Here is a 21,483-nt window from a genome sequence, read left to right on the forward strand (position 1 = left end):
CACACACACACACACACGAGAAGGTGCACGCAAACACACACCAGAATGTACACAGTGGAACAGCAGGACCGGCATCAACTGCTTTTGCTTTTCTTTTGATAGAGAACAATGAGCACACCTGTGCGGAGCAGAGTTAGCTACGAAACTGCCTCAGGTGACACAGATGAAGCATCTCACAAAACAACGTATTGAATCAAACACCTGGTGGCATGCACACAGCTTTTTTCCTCCTGTTTAAGAATTTACAGCTACTACTCTCTGAAAGGTGCTATAAGTTCAATAAAAGAAAAAATATCTCACTGATACTACTCATATGTTATGTTATTTTAGATGAGATGCGTACACATATCGTAAGAGTTTTGACTTTTGGCTTATATATCTGTGCTACTGTAAGTATTTCTTCATGCTTGGATTGTTTTTTTTTTTCACATGAAAAGCTAGGCCAGCACTTAAAATATAAAATGTATCAGTCTGCCAATAAAAATATGCCACTTTGGCAAGCAAAAACACAGAGAACAGTCGGCTAATGTGACAGCTTTCAGTGGGACTGGTTTGGCAGACTTTGCTCAAGTGGCACAAACCCAAGTTCTCTGCTCACACACTCTATCCTTCCCTCACACAGAACACAAGAGTGATGTGATCGAACAGACTGGTGTAACAGAGAACTAGGGAGGTGTGAGGGTAAAGGTTGTAGAGGGTGCAATGGGGACAAAAAGTTAGCAGCAGGATTTATTGAAAGGTCAGTATCATACAAAAGGTAGTGTAATCCTGGCCAATACGTTTGGCAGAGTTCATAGATTAAAATGAATATAACTCACATATATATTAGCTGCAGTAATAAGTGTGTGGTCTCTCACATGGTACTACTCTTTGCAATGCAATATGACATAAAACTTGATAATATGATTGTGGTTTATTCATCAAGATACACTGGGAAATCCCCTTCAAAGTGTTTTCCAACTTGCCCGTCTGTGACTCTCCTCATCTTTAACCATATGTCTCGAAGAGGTGGTTGCTCAGTCACTGGATGTGACTTCAGGGAATTGCACCTTCGACAGCTAAAGTTGCACCAGCTTTTCACTCCTATTGCAGTAAAATTCTCTCAGATTAATGGAAACTTCTATAAAATATAAGCTTGCATAAGGTAGAGAAGCCCTTACACAACCCATTTTTACAGCCCTAACTGAATTCCAAGGCAGTAACTACCTCGAGCCCTCCATCTTGCCGAGCTATTTTCTTTGAAATTCTTTTCTAAGAGTTTTTTCTCTAAGAAAGAAAGACAGCAATTCCGCTGGGTCCAATCCTCCCACAAAGAATAGAGCAGATATTGAAGTATAGGCAGTGCCAGCCAAAGCACTGAAGCTTCCAACTCCTCCGGCTCGGCGAAGGAACACTGCCTCAGCAAATCACATCACAGAATGACTTTTCAGTTGCACTAACTGCCACTTTCTACTGCTGAACCTCTGGAGCACTTCTATTCTCAGAAATAGCAGTCCAATCAAACTGTGATCATTGTAACATAATTTGATAAAAATTCAATCTAGTTTTCTTTTTACCCTAGATATGTGGAATTTTTTTCCCAAGTAACTCCAGACCTAGGGTTAGCACTACGGCTCTGTCATTTTATCATGTCTTGAACCAGAGCAATGGGCCAAGCCATGTACTCTAAAATCCACTGGCGGACACCTCCCGTGCTCCACGCACTGATAGAGCAAGTCCAGTAAACGTAGGATGGTTGGGGGGCAGTAAAACCAAGCCCAGGTCCCTCCTGCCACTAAAACTGATTTATACAGACGGAAACCCTAATCTGCATGTCGTTAAGCAGGAAAATCATTCCCCCTGACGAGCAGGCGTCTCTACCTGCCGTCAGGAGACGTGACCCTGCTCCTCACAAACCTGGCAAGATTTTATGAGAGAGTAATCGCCCAGAACAGCCCAGCTTTTAGCTCATTGTAGGCGTAACAGCCTCACTGCTACCACATCTCAGCTTTACACGACCTACGCCGCCTACACACAAAGCCAGGTAATACCTATGTGTTTACTTCATCTCTCTGGCTCAAGAAAAGCCTTGGCTCTCCAATACCCACCCCAACATCAGGATTTACATTTATCTCCTAAAAATGTGTTGTATTATCTCAGAGCACATAATAACACATTGGAAAGCCTATGCAGACAATCTGCTGGTGAAAAGTGGTCCCCAAGGAGAGGGCTGGCGTTTTTTGGGGGGGCATCAGTGGAAATGTTTGATTTACTGGCCTTTGGTGTAACATTATGAAAACAGACCAATTTCCATATTATTTAACAATGACAAATCTATCAAGCGAGGCTCGACAGCAATCTTGCTCCCACCCTCCCCTATTTGTATAGCTTCAAAATGGTGGCCACAATAAATCCTAGCCGCTTCCTCCCTATCCTCCCTCTCTGCCTCCCGCTAACCCTGAAGCTGGGACCGTGTCTGTGTTGTCAAACGATGGGGTGCGAGGCAGACTTGCAGAGAGATAAGAAGAAATAGTGCTGTCTTCAGAGTAATACAGTGGAGGAGAGATGCAGTAGATTAGGGCCCAGTTGCTGCTTTATATTCCTCTAAATACATCAGCAGTAGCATGTGTCAGCGTTACCAAAACCACTGTTCCATCATCCCATGGAAACTACTCTTTAGGGCTGCCACTGACAGGGTAGACCAACAAGCAGCGCTGTCAACCCTCTTATTCTCATGCTTCCTCTCTCAGCTGGCTCTGCTCCTCTACCTTCAGCTACAGTATAGTTTCTGCTCTGCTCCCTGTTTCTTTCCACCCATAAATTTCCCAATACGGATTTTAATTTTAAGTAGTCACAGATTTTATTGGAAGACTTGATGGATACACATTGTCACAGGGATACACTACATCAGCATTTTGGAACTTGTCCTTATAGTTCATGATAGCTAAATGCAGCATATCTTTGATAAATATTCCTCCAGTTTATGGGTGGACAGTTTGGCCTGGTCAGTATGAGAGCAGCAGTCCAGAACCCAGCTCTGCCGCTGCAATGTCATGCCCTTCATATGTCCCCCTGACAGACGGCTGTAAAAGTTTTCAGTGAGTTGTAAAAATGGAAATGGTGCCTCTAGTCTGGAATGGAATATGCTGCACGTGAAATTTATTTCAAATCTCCTCGGGAAGATATGGGTGGCGCTGGCTCCAGTGCTGTGTGCGAGTTAAATCACAGTCACTCTCCCCTGCTCGCCATGCCTCTCCCTCCTCTTAATTCTCCTCTCACTATCCTGTTTAAAATTCATGGACTTTCTTATCTCTTTTTGGAAACGATAATTATAATTCCCCAGAGTCTGCCAAAAGTGCTTAAAAAACTTGATTAAGGGACACTCAGTAAGCATGTTCACATAAAAATGTATGCACAGCAGACTGATTAAGAACATGTCATGAACAACAGTCAATGTACTGCAAGACAAGATGTAACAACAATAGGAAGTAAATGTTTTGATTTGAGCAAAAATTGATTAATCAGTCATAGTAATTTTTACTAAAAGTAAAAATAATATTAATAAATAAATTACAATAAATTACAATAAATTACAATATGGTTAATAAATATGTACCTCAACAAAGAAGTGCCCCAATAGCCACAATTCACAATCAAAGGGCCTTACCTGTTAAAGAGCTGTCCAGGTTGTCCATGCTAGACCCTGGTGTGTGCTCAATACCGCGGGGATGCCTGGCTCCATAGCCTTCATCCTCCTCTTCTTCCTCCTCCTCGTCGTCTTCATCAGGCAGGTCCGTCTCCAGGTCGGAAACCATTGTGCTCGACACATAGCCCACTGGAGGAGCTGGAGCCTGGGGAGGAAGTGAGCCTACCTGCATGTGCCTGGGAAGAGAAAGAGATATTACTCTGCATATAAATCTTCTCTATTGGAATGAACTGGAATACAGCAGATATGAAGGAATGCAGATGACTGATGAATACAGAGAGAATAAAGGAATATTCAGGAGTTTCTATGCCACTGGATGGTGAAAAAATATGGATGTATGTGGAAAGCTAATTTTAGAGAGCTTTCATATGTGAAGCTCTGAATAAATTTGGACAATTCCACTAATTCTACAGTGCTGCTTGCATGCTAACACAATGACCCACTAATTGCTGCTGTAGATGGTACAAAGGCATGCTCTCCAGGTCTGTCGACACATGGCTGTCACCTCAGTGGCAGCCCGCAATGCTGACAGCCGCGTTTGTTTGAGGAGTGCAATGTCTTTGACGCATTTTGCAGTGGGAATTGGTTATAATTACTGGCCCTCTGGTGTTGTCAGAGATGCTCTCTAACCAACATAGTCATTACTGGGTAACATGACATCTCCTTCCTGACAAGGCTTCCCTGTCTCCCCCCACTTCACTGTTATGAATGAATGCCAGTCTCTCATTCTCTCTGCGTTGTCGACAGAATGAAGCATGGCCTTCATCTGACTTGCATGAGAACAACAACAATGGAATGTGCCGTATGGGTGTGGGGGGGAGTAAACAACCGTGGGTAAGAAATTGTGTCTCTTCAACTGAGCAAAATACAGTAGTTGCCTAAGTGGTAGCATGGGCGCATTAAAATGAAATGATTAATGGGTTTATCTCCACTGCACACACAGTTGACACGAAGAATACTGCAGGACCTAAATAAATCCTGTCAGCAATACACGCAGAACAGAATGTACAGTGAGCGCTTTAAAATGACAACAATGCATACATTATCAACTATAACAATATATCATAGACAGATAGACAGATAGACAGATAGATAGATAGATAGATAGATAGATAGATATTTACCATGTCTGTTTTGCCATATCCATTTGGTACGCTCTGGTCAGTTCATCCAAATGGGCCTGGAGCATGGGCTGCATCTCGTCCCGAGGAGAAGGGGTAAGGGTGGCTGTGGACTGCTGTCCAAAGGACACAGCGGCTGGGGAAGAGGCGACCCCTCGAATGGGCGGGGTTGGGACCCTCTCCTCCTCTTCCTCCAGCTCATCCTCCATGCCCTGGTGAAGATAGGTCTGCACGGGCATGGGTGGGCCCCAACCATCACTCTCATACCTGATGTAAGAAGAGATGGTTACAGTTTAAAAGGTCTTACAGTTGATGTGTGAGATTATGTATGACAACTGCTGAAGCTGACTGTTAAAAATGTTAAAAAATGCTAAAATTATCCATCCAAAATATTGGCTGATTAATTTTCTATCAATTGACTAATTAAATAATTGTTTCCATCCTAGTTTTACTGTCTATATTTGTTACCATAGCCAAAAAATGCATCAAACATATTAAACATATGTATGTAAAAGCTATGCTTTATGAGAAAAGGAATTGGAAAATACATATGACAAAAACATAACTACAATATGGTGTGTGATATTATTAATGTCTACATATAAATGTGAAAAGGCTACTGAAAAAGGAGGCAATAAAAGGCTACTTTAAAATATAAATATTTAATGAGAAATTCTTATATTCTAAGATTAGAGCTTTGTGACCTTGTCCAACTTTCGTAAAAAAAATGTTATACGACAGTCCTGAGTAGAATTATAGAGGTAGTCAGGCTTCACTTTCCTCATAGCTGTGCTTATACATGCTGAAATAATACTAGCCATAAAGAAAATGTTCATTAAAGAAATTTGTCAGTGCACACTCCGTAGGACATAACTGTTTTAATCTGCTGCCATTAAGATCAGCCTCAGATTTACAGTGCACAGGACTCTTCATTTGCCAGATAGCCCATTAAAGCAGATGACTCTCCCAGATTGGAAATGGGAGTAAGAGGACATAGGACTTATTGGACCAAAGAGAGAGACACACACACACCAACACTTAAATAAGCCGCTGTTACTTTGTACCTACAGTAGAGTATGTGTGCTACACGAAATGTTAAAAATGTGTCGGCTAATTTTAAAAAGTCATATAATTAGTGTAACGATAAACTAAACAAGTGATTGGTATTGTATCAAACATGCATAAGAACTTGGCAGCTTTTTACATTTACTTCAGAAACAGAGGTGGATAACAATCTGCTGGTATAAATCCCCCACTCTGTATGTCTTTCGCTCCTTATGAAACAATGCAATTATGATTTTTTTCCACTGTGGAATTCAGCAAATAGATTAATCTGAAACCATCTGTGTGTCTATGAGCTAGTGGCAGCAGGAGACTGCTCGAACATTGTTTTTTTTTTTTTTCTTCATTTATTTTCCAGTCATGAAGTCATCCCATAGATTGAAGACGGGATCAGTAGATAGTCTGATCTGCAGCCATCTGTATATGAGTTTTGAGTGAGAACCTGTGTAAGTGACTGTGTGTGGGTATCAGGTTGCCTGTGGAGACTATACACACATTGATCCTTCACTTTTCTCCAGATTTACAGTAGTACAGTAATTAGCTGCAGAGAAAACAGAGCTAAACCCTGTTATTACACACAGAAATGTATGGTGTCGTTCACACTGGCAAGCACTGGCTTGTTCTTTCCAGCAAGAAAGACTCTCTAGTTTCTCTACTACTGAGGCAGTCAGAGGAGGAAACATATAAAAATACATACTCACAGCTTTATGTATAAGTTTAGCTGCCCACAAAATATACAAAATAACAACTGTTGTATAATATTTTAACCATTTATTCATAAAAGTTGTGTAACTGTTAATGACCTTGGTGGGAATAGGGTTCTTTTGAGATGGTCCCTAACTTCAGCTTGCAGCTGCAGTGGTGCCTGGAAAAGTAGCTATACTCTTAATTTATGCTCCACTTTTTAAAGCAACTGGCAAAGGATAAACACCCTGTGTTATAAACAGTGGTGGGCTAGTGGTATTTGCACATTGTCACTTAACTTGCTGACTTCAGGGAGTAAGGATCACTATGAAATTTACATTAGCTAAAGAAGAGGTGCAGACGGGTGAGACAACTACATACAGTAATTATGCATTTTGGGAGAAGTATTCCTTATTCCTTAGATGTTTAGAACACATTATCTGTTCATATACAAATAGTTTATTATTTTTTATTTACGACTCTAGCAGACATACCCTCCTCCTTCATGATGATCATTGGGATAAAGGTCCATCTCAGTGCCAGGGAGAGGGTGAACAGGGGGAGGAGGAAGGGGAACATTGGCCCAGTTGGACCCATTGGCTTTACTGGGTTTAGAGCCAGCCTTGGTCTTCTTCTTCTTCCCTCCCTTTCCACCTACAAAAGAAATGGATGCATTTAAAAATCACAGTCATTGGAAATTAGATTGTGAAGGAAAATCAATTAAAAACACGTATACAAGTAGGGTAGCATTGCAAATTACAATAGTGGCTTTTGCCATGTGACAAATGTGTATTCTAAAGAAACTCAATTTAATCCAAACATGCTACTCAGGTTACAGATCCATTTGGGTACAGTTTCAGCATACCTTTTGAAAATCATACACAATTTCAAACACAACATTTCAATGGGCTCCTGCCTGTCAGTGCTTGCATATAAAAGCTCAAGGTTGCCTGATGAAAAGCACACTTCCATTGATTAATTGGCTGAAAAGCCTCAAATCTCCATAGAAACAGGAGAGAATGGCAGTAAACGAGGCTGAGGCAGACCTTTGTGCTCCACCCATCCCTCAGTGTCCCCTTTAACACCAGGCTTTGGGTTCCACAATGAAATATCTCACTTCACAGCATCATCATAATGAATGGCTTGTGTAGTGTCAGTGTGTCCCTAATGGAATTCACTGAGAGTCTATTACTACTTTCATTTCTTTTATTACACCGGAGAGCCGCTAACCCCATCCATTTCCACTCATATCCCTCCAACACCAGATTCTCCTCTGTCCCATCCATCTTTATAAATCTGCCACCCAGGTCAATACTGGGTTTTATACAATTTGGTCACTGTGAAAGAAACCCTTTTTCTCTTTAAAACGCATTTGACTTAAGTTGAGTTATATAAAGTAAGACATGCTGATGGAAAATTAACTCTCACTAAGGTTAGATCATCATACAGTATAACTTTATTTAGGTGAAGCTTATAAAACAAAAACACAAACTTAATTTACATTAACTACATTTCAGACCAGGTCTTTGATCTTATCTACTGACAATTTATCAAATCTATCAAATTTGCTCAACTAATAGAAGATATTTAGTGTACTATTACAAAAGACAAAGTAAAGTAACATAACTTCATGAGTAAGTAGCTGGAACCAGGGATGTTCTGCATTTTTGTTCCTATTTTTTGTCCCAAACTTTTTTGCTTTTATGTCAGCAGACTCATATAGATATAGACTTATACAGAGTAAAAGCAAAAAAACAAATGGTAGATGCTGTAGTAGCTACATGAGGCACCATATTTTGTACATACTTACTGCTATAGGTTCCTTCAGAATAACTGCTTTAGAAATGATGGCAATATCAGAACACATAAGATTCATTAATATAGAAAGTAACACCTGTTTGACCAAACCACCCACCGTTTCTTTAACATTACTAAAAATGGTTAGTGGATCCATATATCAAGATAAGACAGAGGTACAGTACATCAATTCAGTACAAATTAAATTAAAAATGTACACTTAGGTTCAGTTATTTGATTTATCACATCCCACACTGCCTCACAGTATCTATTAATTTCATCACACACTGCATAGCATCTCCATGTTGTGAAATCCCATACTGTACCATTAATTTCTCAGCATGGAGGTTTATTAATGTATAACTTTTCGCTCATGCTTCTTAGACTGTCCATATGGAAGGGATGTAGGGAGACATACTGTACAGTATTTGCATATAAAAATCAATTGGTGGCAGGCTGAAGTGCCTCTCTGCCAGTAAACACCTTCAATCTCAATCCAGAAAATACCTCAGACTGACGTCACCATCCACACAGACTAGTAAAAGCCATCTTTGGGAAACTCTGTTGAACACATTTGTATCTGTCGGCAGTTGGTTAGCCTTCGCTGCCAAAGGCCTGTAATCACTTTGTGCCACAAAAATGCTGCCAATACTGCATCTTGTGCAATGTAACATCATGCACTTTAATGTAATCTAATAAACTGACTTAACTCTGGCACAGTAAAAAGTAGATCACTGTTATCGAAAGAAATGTACAGAAGCAATGAGGTACATTTCTATTGATTTTCATGGAAGCCAGATGGCAGAGAAATAATGTCCAGAAATGTCAAATTATGTTACTATTATAAGTCCTTTACCAGCAAGAAAAAAAAAAGCATTTCAAAGATGAGCATAGTAAAATGCAGGGGCAGGGGAGGAAATATCAGGCACGAGGAGATAGAAGAGGTGTCAGAATAAGATTAATAAAGAATGGAAGTAATAAAAGAAACAACTGTAAGCCCAAGGCAGGCGGCACCACAGTGTAAGTATAGTCTGAAAGTAATTGGGTTTCCTAATCGTACCTCTGGGCGACGCTTGACTTTTACCAATAAATGGTGAACTGACGTGATTGTTCAATCATCCTTAGTCCCTCCACACAAGACCAACCATCAATATTGTAAATGAGCCTCTTCTAGGGAAGGATGGTCTGGCACTGGAATTGCAACAGCTCACCCCAAATATGAAAAATACAGAGAGAGGCTGTGGCTAGTAGCTATATAGGAATTACACAGTGAACCCATCTCCTCTGACAAAACTGGGCCTGTCTTCAAAGGGGAACTCATACTAAATATAGATTCAGCGTTGGGTATTTATACCCAAGGTTTGGGCGCTCCCAGCCTATAACTGTAGGGCTGCATAGCCTTGAGCTTGCTTTGTTTTTATTGGGTGCGTCAGTGCTGAGGAGGAAAGCCACAGAGCAGAGACTCTAGAAGGACTATGCAGCCAGATATAACTTATGAGTGGGAGAATCATTTCCAAAAGGGCATCAAAATAAAGTCATGTATCATCATTTGTTTTTGCCTAATTTAGAAAAAATACAACATCTTACATAATGAGGTTAGATGCAACATATATGGAGGGTGCAGGAGCACAGCAGGTCACACACAAGCATGGACTTTCAATAATCATATAGCTTCATAGAGTGTGAGGGAAGTGCGGGAGTCTTTGGGGTCTCACACTGCTACAGAAAACACAGAAAACACCAGCTACCTCTTCTTCTCTACACTAAGAAAGGTTTTAATGAGCAGCTTCATGTCCCCAGCGGAGATCCATGCTGCCATGAAAGCTGCTCTATTTCTGTTCCTTTTCATCCTGCTCTCCTCCCTCAGACCTGACATTCATTATTCCTTCCATCTCCTTAGAGGGAGCACAAGGCACTGTAACTTTTTCCCCCAAATGCTTTGGTTGAAGTCTGAATCAAATCTTAGCTTGTGCTGATTGAAATTCCCATCACTGTTGTGAGATGCACTGCACAGGATATAATATAAAGAAGACAAATATAGTCAGAAGCTTATGTTAGTGCTTATCTCCTGTTCAATATAACAACAGGTCCAGTGAATATGACATATTCTGTAAATTAATTGTCGTTTAAAGCATCATTAACACTTATTATGTCTCTCAGTCTTTTTTAGATATTTAATTTTTACCATTAAAGCTGTTCACCAAACTCCCTGAAATAAGTACTGGTTATTACAGTATACATCACGCTAATCAATGTGGGCTACTGTGGAAGGGTGGAAGGGCGCTGCCTAAGGTGAATTCTTGATTTGTATTTATTTTTATTGCCTTTAATCAATATTGACAGCCGAAGAGTGACAGGACACACAGCAAAGGGCAAACCCTGGACCACTGCAGCAATGACTCAGCCTTGGTACATAAGAATATGTATATTCTTTCCTTTTACTTAACACATTAAGGAAATAGTTTGACAAATTGTGTTACATTTGGACAGGGTCAGGATAGTTGGATCCAGTCTTTATGCTAAGCTAAGCTGACTCTGCTAATTATGCTGCTATCTGTAGCTTATTAAAGGTAGAGGTGAGAGGTGACTCTTTGCAAGAAAGCATATTTCCCAAAATGTGGAACTATTTAAAAAAAATATCTGAGATATAATACCTTGCAGGAATCTTTTTGTCAATTATGTATCTCTTCATCTCATGAAATCATAATACGACATGTGCGAAGCCTTGTACGAGCCCTCAGTAACCTTCACGACTATGGGAAGAATCTGCCTGTAAGGCATGGCCACTTCACATCCTTCTCTCCGGCCCACTGTGTGCCAGAGCATTGAATTAGAGACCAGTTAAGGCAGTGGCTTGTAACCAGATAAAAGAGGATAGTGGAAGGGAGGCAGGCAGAGGGCTGCCTTGGTGTCCTATAAATGACATTGTAATTCTCTGAACATGGGTTTTAGTGTAGTCAGCCACCATTAGGAGAAGAGGGAAAAAGGGAGGTATTTTTGCCACTTTATCCAGCCAAGCATCTCTAATGGCGTGCGTGTGTGTATATAGTCCACTCTGTCTGAAAGACTCCCTTTGCCCCTGTTCCCGTCTGCTCACTCACACAGTGAGAGACAAAGCCTTTACAAGGACCGGCTGTGATGGCAGAAACCCAGCATTAGCACTTGCAGCCATATTCTGTCAGTAGATCATAATACTATTGTTTATCTCTGATTTAAATGTCCTGTTTCTTTATGCTCCAATAAGCTGTCGACTCCTATCCAATCTCACAACACAGCTAGATACAGTAAAAGCTATTGTACTCAAAACCCCATATAACAAAAAATAAATACTTATATAAATAAATACTTTACAGCATTCACATGTAATGAACTGTAAGCAGTGGGAGCTGAGTGAGCAAAGCATGTCTGGTGAGGAGGAGGGAGCGTGTTCATAAGATCTCTCTTAGATGTCAGGTTAGTACATGCAAATAACAGATCAATAAAGCAATTAAGACATCAGTCAATCATATAGTCAAGCGGCAGAACCCCAGAGAGTGTCCCAGTCTGCTTTATACGATTCTCTGCTGCGTAAACCAACCTGAGAGACTGCCGCTTCGCTCTGAGCTGTTGTGAGAGCTGGTGGTGCTGAAATCTTGTGATTGGTTGTGTGGTATTCTATTAGACAATCCTTCGGCCAATCGGTAGTCAGGAATGAAAAGGAGGGCTACAGTGGGGGTTAAAGGGCAAAAATCACAGTGGCATCAGGTGTTTGGCAGTTAGCACAAGCACATGCAAACATGCAGTTAGAGCATTAAGCAAGCAGGATATTCAGGATTCATACATTCAACAAGGAGCACCTGTTCAATCTTTCATTCACTCTTGATTTGTATGCAAGCCAATATATTTGCTGGACACATTTGATTCGTTGTTGATTTGAAAAAACTCTTTTCAATTAATGAAACTGAATAAATAAGTCAATATTGAAGATTTGAATTCAATATTTGTGCCCCTTCAGAGAGATAACTTAATAATATGTGATCATACTTCAACTGATCATACACACTTAAAATAATGCCAGGGAAAATTAGAAAAGTCAGTTTTAAAGATTCATGGCATTAAAGGGACTATGTAAAAACTATAATTAATCTGTTTTAGACTGAATACAACCGTTGAGTACTTATTATACGTAAAGTATAAAACACCACTCGGCTTTAAAAAAATCCTCCATCGAATTCAAAGTAATTAATTTGGATTATTTTCTTAAATATTAGTCAAGCTAAAATGGATTGGCAATTACTCCGAAACTGAAAGAGGAGTGGTACCATCATGAAAACCCACCAAGAAAATGGAGGGATGATTTAACTGCACTACTTATTCATGATATGTTTACCTAACCTTGGAGAGTAACCAAGATGATGTCTGCTGGGGAAAAATCACTCTGTTCAAGGCAAACTCCTCCCAACCACAGTGGGTTTGGAAAGGCTTCAAATACATTTGGTGGAAAAGTTTAAATTCCAAATGGCCATCTCTTTGCAACTGTTAATTTGTAGCTGGTGATCTGGCTCAATTCACTTCACAGGATAAGAATAATCTCTTCGGGACACTATCATTTATACTCTAAAAACACTTGCTGAACCTTCCAGATGAGAGCAACAACATCCCCACTCATTTCCTGTGTAACTTACTGTTGTTGCAGGAGTTCTTGTCAGGCAGGGAGTAACCCAGGTTGGCCATCTCCTGCTTGGCCTGGAGCGAGGCCTTCCACTGGGCCTCAGGCAGGTCCACAGCCAGTTCGTGGATGCTGCTGGAGTGGAGAATCTGTGTGGTGGCATAGGGAGTTGCCTGGGATGTTTGGCCGGGGCTGTTGTAGTTGGCTTTGGTGGTGAAGTCTATGCTGCTGTAGATGGCTCCATCAGAGAGCATGGTGCCCGTCTTATCCCCTTGGCCAGTGGGGAGATCTGGAAAAGAGGAAGGGAGGGTGTTCACAAGATAGCTGTAACCTGTAACCCTGGAGAATTTAAATAAAGACTTTGTCAAAATTTTATGGCAGTTAAAGAGAAGAGGACTATCTTTAAACATCAGACCTTGAATGACCTGAGATATGAGAGCATGTGGTCCTGGAGTGGCATGAAATTACAGTCTCTGTGCTTTCAGGTCAGCTACAAATCTTAAGACACAAAACTTAACAGGTTCAACTCCCATTCTAACACTTCCAGTCGAGGTGCCCCGTTTCCCCTCCACATGTGTGGATATCTTACTTCCTTCCCTTAGCTGTTCATATACATGAGGGATAATGCTGCATGTGTGTGTGTGTGTGTGTGTGTGTGTGTGTGATGACAGACAAAGAGAGGGAGAGAGAAAGAGAGAGCTAGGGGAAGAGCAAGCAGACTCTCCCTGTAGTGCATGGTTTGCATGCCCAGTGAAGGGGAGATGATGTAGAGTTGTGGTGGAAGTGTCCGCATCTGCGCCAGTCAAGCTGCGCCTGTCCTTCACGACTGGCTGCTCAAGACCATCCTTTCAAACACCCATCCACCCCCTGCTCCTCTGCCTCCCCTGCCCGTCTCTCCCCTCACATTCTCTCACTCTGAGGTATGGGCTATGACACCAGGCTGGACCATTTGCCATTACTCAGCCTGGTGACAGTGGAGGCCCTGCTGTTAATGCTCTAGCTGTCCTTTGATGTGATATATAAATATACACCCAAACACACATGAAATATGCATATATGCATATATCTTGCATGCATATATGTACATGATGAACAACTGGAGCTCCGGTAGAACAGAGAGGAAGACAGACCATTATCTTTCATCTCTTACGGTCTTTTTCTCAAAGCACCAGGGACAGAACCAGGGCACTCACCTCCTCGGCCAAAGTTACTCAGGTCATTGGGTCCCCCGGAGCTGCTGTTGACAGGCAGGCTGGTGGCTGGCCAAGAGTCCGCTAACCAGGGGTAACCTGGGTCACTGGCATTAAGCAGGCCTGGCCGGCTAGGCAAGATGAAACACAAGATTAACATAGGCTGTGAAATTACATTAATACCAGAGCTTCTTCAAAAAAAAACATTATTATGCATGGTTTAATTCTGCATGTTACTGGATTCAGAAATAATGAATAAAAAACATGACAGCAATCAGTAGTGAGACAATGTGGAAACAGAAAAATTAAACATATGTTTAAATGTTAGTTTGTGCACAAGAATGTGTTTGTGTAAGATAAGCTTGCCATAAGCCACTGAAGCTAATGAAACACTTCTGAGATAGGGGGAAATACTGTACGAATACATTTCTTCTCCCACAAAGTTGGTATTCCTTCAGGCAAACACAGCCCTTTATCTCTCTGTTTCTCCTGCTGTGTCTTTGTCACATTCCCCGAGTTATTAATGCAAAAGCACACCGTGGAGACACTAATGCATGCGTTTGCTCTGTGCACACATGTGCAACAGTGCACGCAGATACCCACATGTATACTGTTTCCTTATTCATTAATATCTTTTTCATTCTGCTGTGTTTTCCCATCAACCCCTTGTGGTGATGTCCAGACAGTCTAAATCTTATTTGATGAGACGTCAAACCTCGGCCCTAGACCCACCATGAGGCTCCAACCCACTTGTGGGATGCCTGCATATGGGAGAGGGCAGCTTCATTTAACAGGTGTTGTGTCCCTCCTGAGGGGGTGAGAACCATAAAAAGCAGCCATTAAGACTTTAACCTGTCATGGGTGACTGCTGGGAGGCCATTAGGGCCACTTTACTGTACAATCACGTCTGAGGCTCGTTACCACGGCTAACACAGATGGAGTTAAATGAGAATGAGAGATAGAGTTCAATGCCTTGTTTATGTGTCACTTCATTGATACCACGTTTTTTCAATGCATTCAAATCAATTAAAATGCAAGGAAAATTGAAGAATGTATTATCACGAGTTTACTTCAGTAATGAAAGGAAACAAAATAAACAAGCAGACAAAATACCCTCAATAAAAATATTAGTATACTATTATTTTGCTGAGGTTCTCCATTATCAATGTTTCCCTGAGAAATCGCAGCCTGCAGTGGTCAGACAAGCACCACATGGGATGAAGCTGATGGCATTGCCTTCTCAGAAACACAGCACACCCCGCTGTCAGTGCCCGGCAGTGCTGTATGTAGCAGAACCTGCGGAGCACAGTAGTTAGCAGCCAGGCAGCCTGATGGGTTTTTTTGTCTTAGATCCAGTGTGGTAATGTTTGGGCTCTGAGGGACTGGGAGAGAGTCAAGCCCCGAGGACAAGAGCAGGTAATGGGCGTGCTTCCGTCAGTCTCCCCCTCAGCCACAGTTTCTAATGAGAAGAACTGTTACACAGAGGGGCGAGTCCAAATGAACTGCAGCCCTGGCAAGCTAAGAGCTCTTGCTGTGGTTTCTGAATGCCAAAACGGGCCCTCGGGGGAGACAAGTCATTCAAATTGATGGCTGTGCATCAGACAGATGCACTTTTATAGGGTAATACATCTTTCCGTGTCCTTCCTACCTCTGTTTCTAGCTGCCATGTTCCCCCACTGCCATCATTCTCTCTCACCGTACCATCTTTCCCTAACCCTATTTTCCTTTATTTTCCCCTTATACACCTCCACCTCCTCTTTCTATCCCTCCTCCCTGCTGCTTGTGCGCTTAACATCTGTCAGACTAAAATTTCCAAGCAGCTGAAAAAAGAAGAGGACATTGTTCTCTTTTGTTGACTCCAGCAACATGTATACCGTCTCAAGTAAAAGACCATGCCTTTGTCTCATTACTTGTCCTGTGTGCTCAAGCAAGTCCTCCCCCAGCCCACTAGAGAAAGACTATTTGAAAGACAAGGAACTGACAGTGGAAATGGCTGTATCGTCCTTGTATTTATCACACAGCAGTTTTCCTGCTAAGGATAATTACAATAAGACTGATTTCTACTGGGGATATTTGTTATATATATATATATGTGTGTGTGTGTTTGTTTGTGAGAGATGCTGGGGTAATGGGGATCTGGTGGGGGGTGGACACCGGGTTATACGTCTAATGAAAAGTCAACACCTAACTTTTAATCCCTGCCCAACCTAGGATGGATGGCAACCTTGGCAGATAAAATTTTATTTGGAGCGTTTCGTCTTCCTGTTAGACATTTCAGTTACTTGTGATGGGTAGGAAACCATAAATACTGCCTAAGATGCCTGACACTGAGCTTCCCATAAATAAGCCAAGTGAGAGATATTAATTCCAGAGCAACTTCATAAATCAGGTGTTTATGGTCCTACAGACTAGTGAATGGAATTTAGATTAAAAGTCTAGACATTAGCTAACATTTAGCGCAATGGGAAACACAGATTACTTTCTAGATTAACTCTCAGGGAACATGCTGTCATTTGGCATTCAGATCCTTGAATGTAAAATAATCTCCATAGCAACAGTATTAGAGAAACCTGTTCTTGCTCAGCCCATTCTTCCCGCCTATAGGAGTGAATCTGCTTTGCTAAAATATTGATCACTGTCGAGATAGGAAGTTATTACTACCTCCTAATTACCATCTCCCTATTGGCAGGGGGATAAGGAATGAGCTCTTATCGGCTTTTATCAATTTCAATTGAGCAACCAAAGTCAAATCGTCCAATTCTACCAATCTGCAGCCTATTCATCTTCCATGAATCATTTGTTTCTTGATCGATTAAGCGTAATTGTTCAGTCAAGGCAATTTGGCAAGAGCCAATGAGAAACTGGAAACAGACGTGCCTTCATTTGCTATTGTCTAATTAATGCAATAAACATCTCATGTAACAAATGAACACATTTTCCTCTGATACTCCGCTACACATTTTCACTCTCAGGGCAGATGGGCAAGTTGCAACATCTGGGAATTGATGGCACTAGAGTGACTAACGGATCAGAGGCTTGTGTTAGAGTAAGAGTTCCAGATTGCATCCTATTCCAGTGTTGTGAAAACTTTGGCAGTCGCTGCTACTGACTAAAGATATGACAAATATAGAGCACCACAAATACAGACATTTCAAATCCCATTCGCTGGAGTGAGAATCAGAACCACTTATGTGGAAAATTGAAGGAAAAACACTACAGCAGAAAGTAGATGAGAAAAGGCATGGCAAGTGGCGTGGCTAATTCATTGAGAGCATGCTGGCAGCTCACAGAACAATATAAGCAAAATTGTCCATTGTGGCATCCAGTCATATGCACACAGCAAGGGGGGGGGGGGGCATAAATATAAAAATGCTGCAACCAGAAGAACAGAACAGAACAGACACATTCCCAAAAGCCCAGAGACACACAGGGTCAGATTTAGTCGGCAATCTCTCTCTGAGTGTTTGAGATCTGGAGGCTTTACCTAGTCAGGTGTGATAAGCAGTAGATAGACAGAAGCCTGGGATTCTCAGGGGAGTCTTCTTGAATACCCACAAAGGCTCAGTAACTGGTGTCATTGAGATGTGCCCTATTCTCTGAAGCCACTGTCTCTTTCACCAACACACACCGAAATGGAGCAGGCTGTATGGGGGTGCAAGCGGGGTACCTCCACACATCTCTCCCCTGGGTAATTATTTTTACATTATTACATGTGCTCAGATCCCAGCCGCCCACGCAAAGGTGACAGGCAAATTTATCACTCCAGAGGGCTTCTGGGTTGCCTGTAGCCAGCAGCGGAAGATAAATGACAAAATAAAAGCACTCTCTGCTTAAATTGTTTCTGTTAATTCTGTTGAGGAGATTTATGAGTTCATCTATCGATGCATGAACAGAGATGTGGTAGAAATGTATATTTGCACGCCGGTTTGCATGGCAGGCACACAAACAGGTATTGGTTATCTATCAATCTATCAGTCATTTATCAGTGTTAGAATCAAAAGCAGCTTGCTGTAGACTTGATGCATGGCTGTGGAGGAAAAGGTTGTGTTAAGACATGTAAAGCTTAGGACAGAGAATAAAAAATAAGTATAAGGATGAAGGCGGGAATTTGCCTGTGCTATTGCACATGAAAACCTATTGTCGTTTTGTTTCTGGTGGGACACTCACCTTCCATTGCTCATCAGACCACCATCAACTCTCTGGAATGTCACTAAAGTCAGAAAAGAAAGAAAGAGGAAAAAGATGGAAGGAGAAAAAAAAGACAAAGCCAGATATTAAGTTTTTCTAGCAAAATACATAGTAAACAACCAGGATTTCTTCCCATAATTAAGAAAAGATACATTGTCTTTTTAGGACTGTCCAGTTTGCCCTTCAACAGCTATGTATTCATCTGTTCACTTTTCTTACACAGCTAGATAGTTGATGGATTCACTAAGGGATGCAGATGTCCCTCTGTGTCCAATGCCTTTCATGAAAATTAAAAAAAAGAAGTGCAATGATGAGGATTGCATATTGCTATGCTTTGCATAAGTGGAGACGTCATGTGTTCCTGAAGGACAAGATGCCTGATGAGAGGCAAAACTCATTTCATCTTTCTTATTTGGCTGCTGAGTTATTATCAGATTTGTGATTAAATCTCAGCCAAAAAATGATTAGAAAAGGCAGAGGGCTCATTAATCACGTTGAGTTTTCTATCTGCAAGCATGGAGGCTGAGTTACTGATCATTCAGCAAAGCAGGGATCCCCAGAAGCCATACTTGTGGCCTGTTCCATTACAGTGATCTATAGATAACAAGGGCCGCTCTTTGTCAGTGGCTAGTAAAACTCCATGGTTCAAAGTGAGAGACGGCTGTGAAGGATCCATTTCATCTCTGTTCAACCACCATGATGACAAAGCAGCATCGAGTTCTAAGCATACAAGAACTTCAATGGATCACAGGAAACACAGAAAAGCAGGCAAGAGTTTGGAAATCAGCGACCACATACCGGTGAGGAGAAAAAAAGAGGAGGGAAAAAAAGAGAGCTGGTTTACTCAAGAGAGAGAAGGAGAGCTGTTAGTAATTTGGCTCATTTGTTGCACAGATGGAGATTAAAGAGAGAAGGAGGCTGAAAATTCCTCTTCTCTTTTCTGTGTCATTCAGGTTGATTCCACAACAAGCCTAGGCATGGGCGAGAGAGGGGGCTTTTCTGTAGGTGACGTAGTAACACAGATGACAGGGAGAGGAAACTCCCACAATAGATTACAAAGGCTGCTAAAAGGACACTTTAATGTATCATCAACAATTCTGTTTATAAGAGAGAGAAAGATTCTGTTTATAAGAGAGGAAATTAATCCAATTTCCTCTCTTATAAACAGAATTGTAGGATTTTAAACAAGAGGAACACAGTTTAAAGTGTGTCTGGTATGCATGTCGGAACAGTTAATAGTTTATTTACTGCATTAAGGTTTAAGCAGGTAAATAGAAGCAAGCGGAATTAAAATACTTACTGCTAACAAAAGTTTTACACAGATAAAACCAACATTCCAGGTCTGCCTGAATAAAATATAGCTTTGACAGCTCGAGACAGAGTTGGTATTCTTTATTCAGTCATAGCTAAAAGCCATTTCTCTTTGTTCCACCACCAACAAACTTGCATTAGAGAATTTTCTGTCGTTTGAGAGAGGACTGACAGGAGAAGGAGGTGGAGGCGAGGGGAGTCTGTGCAGCGGGAAGGCCTCTGAAGTCCCTATCTGTGCTCAGGCACATTTCTGGGCTGCTGTGGAATACTTTTATGTTAGCCAGAGTGACACAGCGGCATAGCTGTGCTTCTCGCCTCCGTCTTCCAGATAAGCACTTTCTCCAATATGAATACAGATTAATCCCCTTTAATAAGCATTAAGGGGGGGTGGACATAATCAGCGTATAAAAATTCCATCAAATCTCCTTCCTGCTGGCCGTGTGCCTCAACAGTGTAGTGATTTACCTCTCATGTACTGACAGCTTTAGGAGGCTGAGACAGGACACTCTCGATACATCAACTAATTGTCAATACAGAGAAGAGCAGCACTGTAAGACTCTTCAGCCACACTCTGGCTCATGTTCTAAATAACACCTCACTCTAACTCTATAATCTCTGCTATATTTGACCTTGTTTTGTGCTTCCCACTCAGAACTCTTTTAGTGAGATAACCTGCTTCCTCTCTGGCTTCTCTGAGGTGTGCTTCCAATTTAAAGCCAGACAAGTTTCACTAACATATTACTGTGTTCCATAATCTGTTGTTACAGCTGCTGTGAAAAGGCCAGAGTTAATTGGGTTTTTGACTGTAGCTCCACAGGGACCACATGGCTACAGGTATACTTGTCAGTACATCCAGAATATAGAGGGAAGGGCAGTGACCCTTGACTCATTGTACCACAGCTATCAGATACACTGATAATGTACAGTACAGAGGCATCAAGCCCTATTGTTCATACTAATCTGTAGTGTGTTTTTCAACTTTCTCTTTAAATCCATCTACTTCGATAGGACACCCTTCTCTCAGTCCACTCCATCCACAGACAGTGTTGGGTTTAATTCAGCAGAGGATAGATGGTGACAGTATAACAGTTTCACCCTCCAAAATGGCTTTGTTAAACAAATTTTGCCATGGCAACTAAATATGTATTGTCACAGTAGTGGAGGAAATTGTCACAAATAAAAAAACACCAAAACTAAATGGAAGGAAAAAGGGAAAAAGATACACATCAAATACACCAGCCAGCTGCCTAACTGACACCTATGGAGAACAGATATGTAAATTACAACACGATCCGGGTCTTGAAAAGAAAACAAAGATGAATAAGATTATTGGTGGAAGAGGGAAATGGACAATGTCTTACCCTGGACCACAAGACTGCCACAAAAAAATGATACATAAGATAGGATGAAACTTCATTCAAGATCAGGGAGCCACAACAGACATACACACAAATACAACACAATATGTAAATAAGGCTGTGGGTTTGGCAGTAATAAGGGCTTAAGTTTGCAGAGCTCTGGTCATGGCCAATAGCAAATATAGATTTCTTTGACTTTATTATCTTCTCTGGTTGGTATAATTGCCTTCGTGGTTATGAAGTTTGGATTTGTATTAGCCATGACCATCAGTCTGAAAATCCAAGCATATATACTATAAGCGGGCAGGAGATGAATCTGCGTTGAGGTGGGGTGAGGAGACGGGACAAATGAACAGTACCTGCAGGGGTGAAGGTGAAGGACTGAACTGCAAAACAAGAAGACAGAGAAGTTGTGTGTTAAAAGCCTGCAGAGATAAGC

At 41.4% G+C, this 21,483-nt stretch overlaps 1 protein-coding gene across 4 annotated transcripts in view; it reads right to left on the reverse strand.

Annotated features, from left to right (window-relative positions):
• The window catches only part of robo2 (roundabout, axon guidance receptor, homolog 2 (Drosophila)), a 158,264-nt gene that overhangs the window by 7,283 nt on the left and 129,498 nt on the right, over nt 1–21,483 (reverse strand). For 2 of the 4 annotated variants that reach the window (XM_035680311.1, XM_035680309.1), the window contains exons 19-25: nt 18,355–18,397; nt 14,191–14,318; nt 13,014–13,286; nt 11,927–12,052; nt 7,047–7,206; nt 4,810–5,073; nt 3,647–3,861 (exon numbers count right to left, since the gene is read on the reverse strand). In XM_035680311.1, coding sequence (XP_035536204.1) covers nt 3,647–3,861; nt 4,810–5,073; nt 7,047–7,206; nt 11,927–12,052; nt 13,014–13,286; nt 14,191–14,318; nt 18,355–18,397 — 1,209 coding nt within the window. The remainder of the gene's footprint in view (nt 1–3,646; nt 3,862–4,809; nt 5,074–7,046; nt 7,207–11,926; nt 12,053–13,013; nt 13,287–14,190; nt 14,319–18,354; nt 18,398–21,483) is intronic. The other 2 variants (XM_035680312.1, XM_035680310.1) reach the window with 1 other exon arrangement.

This window comes from Morone saxatilis, unplaced genomic scaffold, assembly GCF_004916995.1.
Source record: "Morone saxatilis isolate NCDOM2014 unplaced genomic scaffold, NCSU_SB_2.0 Contig8, whole genome shotgun sequence".
Classification (NCBI taxonomy): Eukaryota; Metazoa; Chordata; class Actinopteri; family Moronidae; genus Morone; species Morone saxatilis.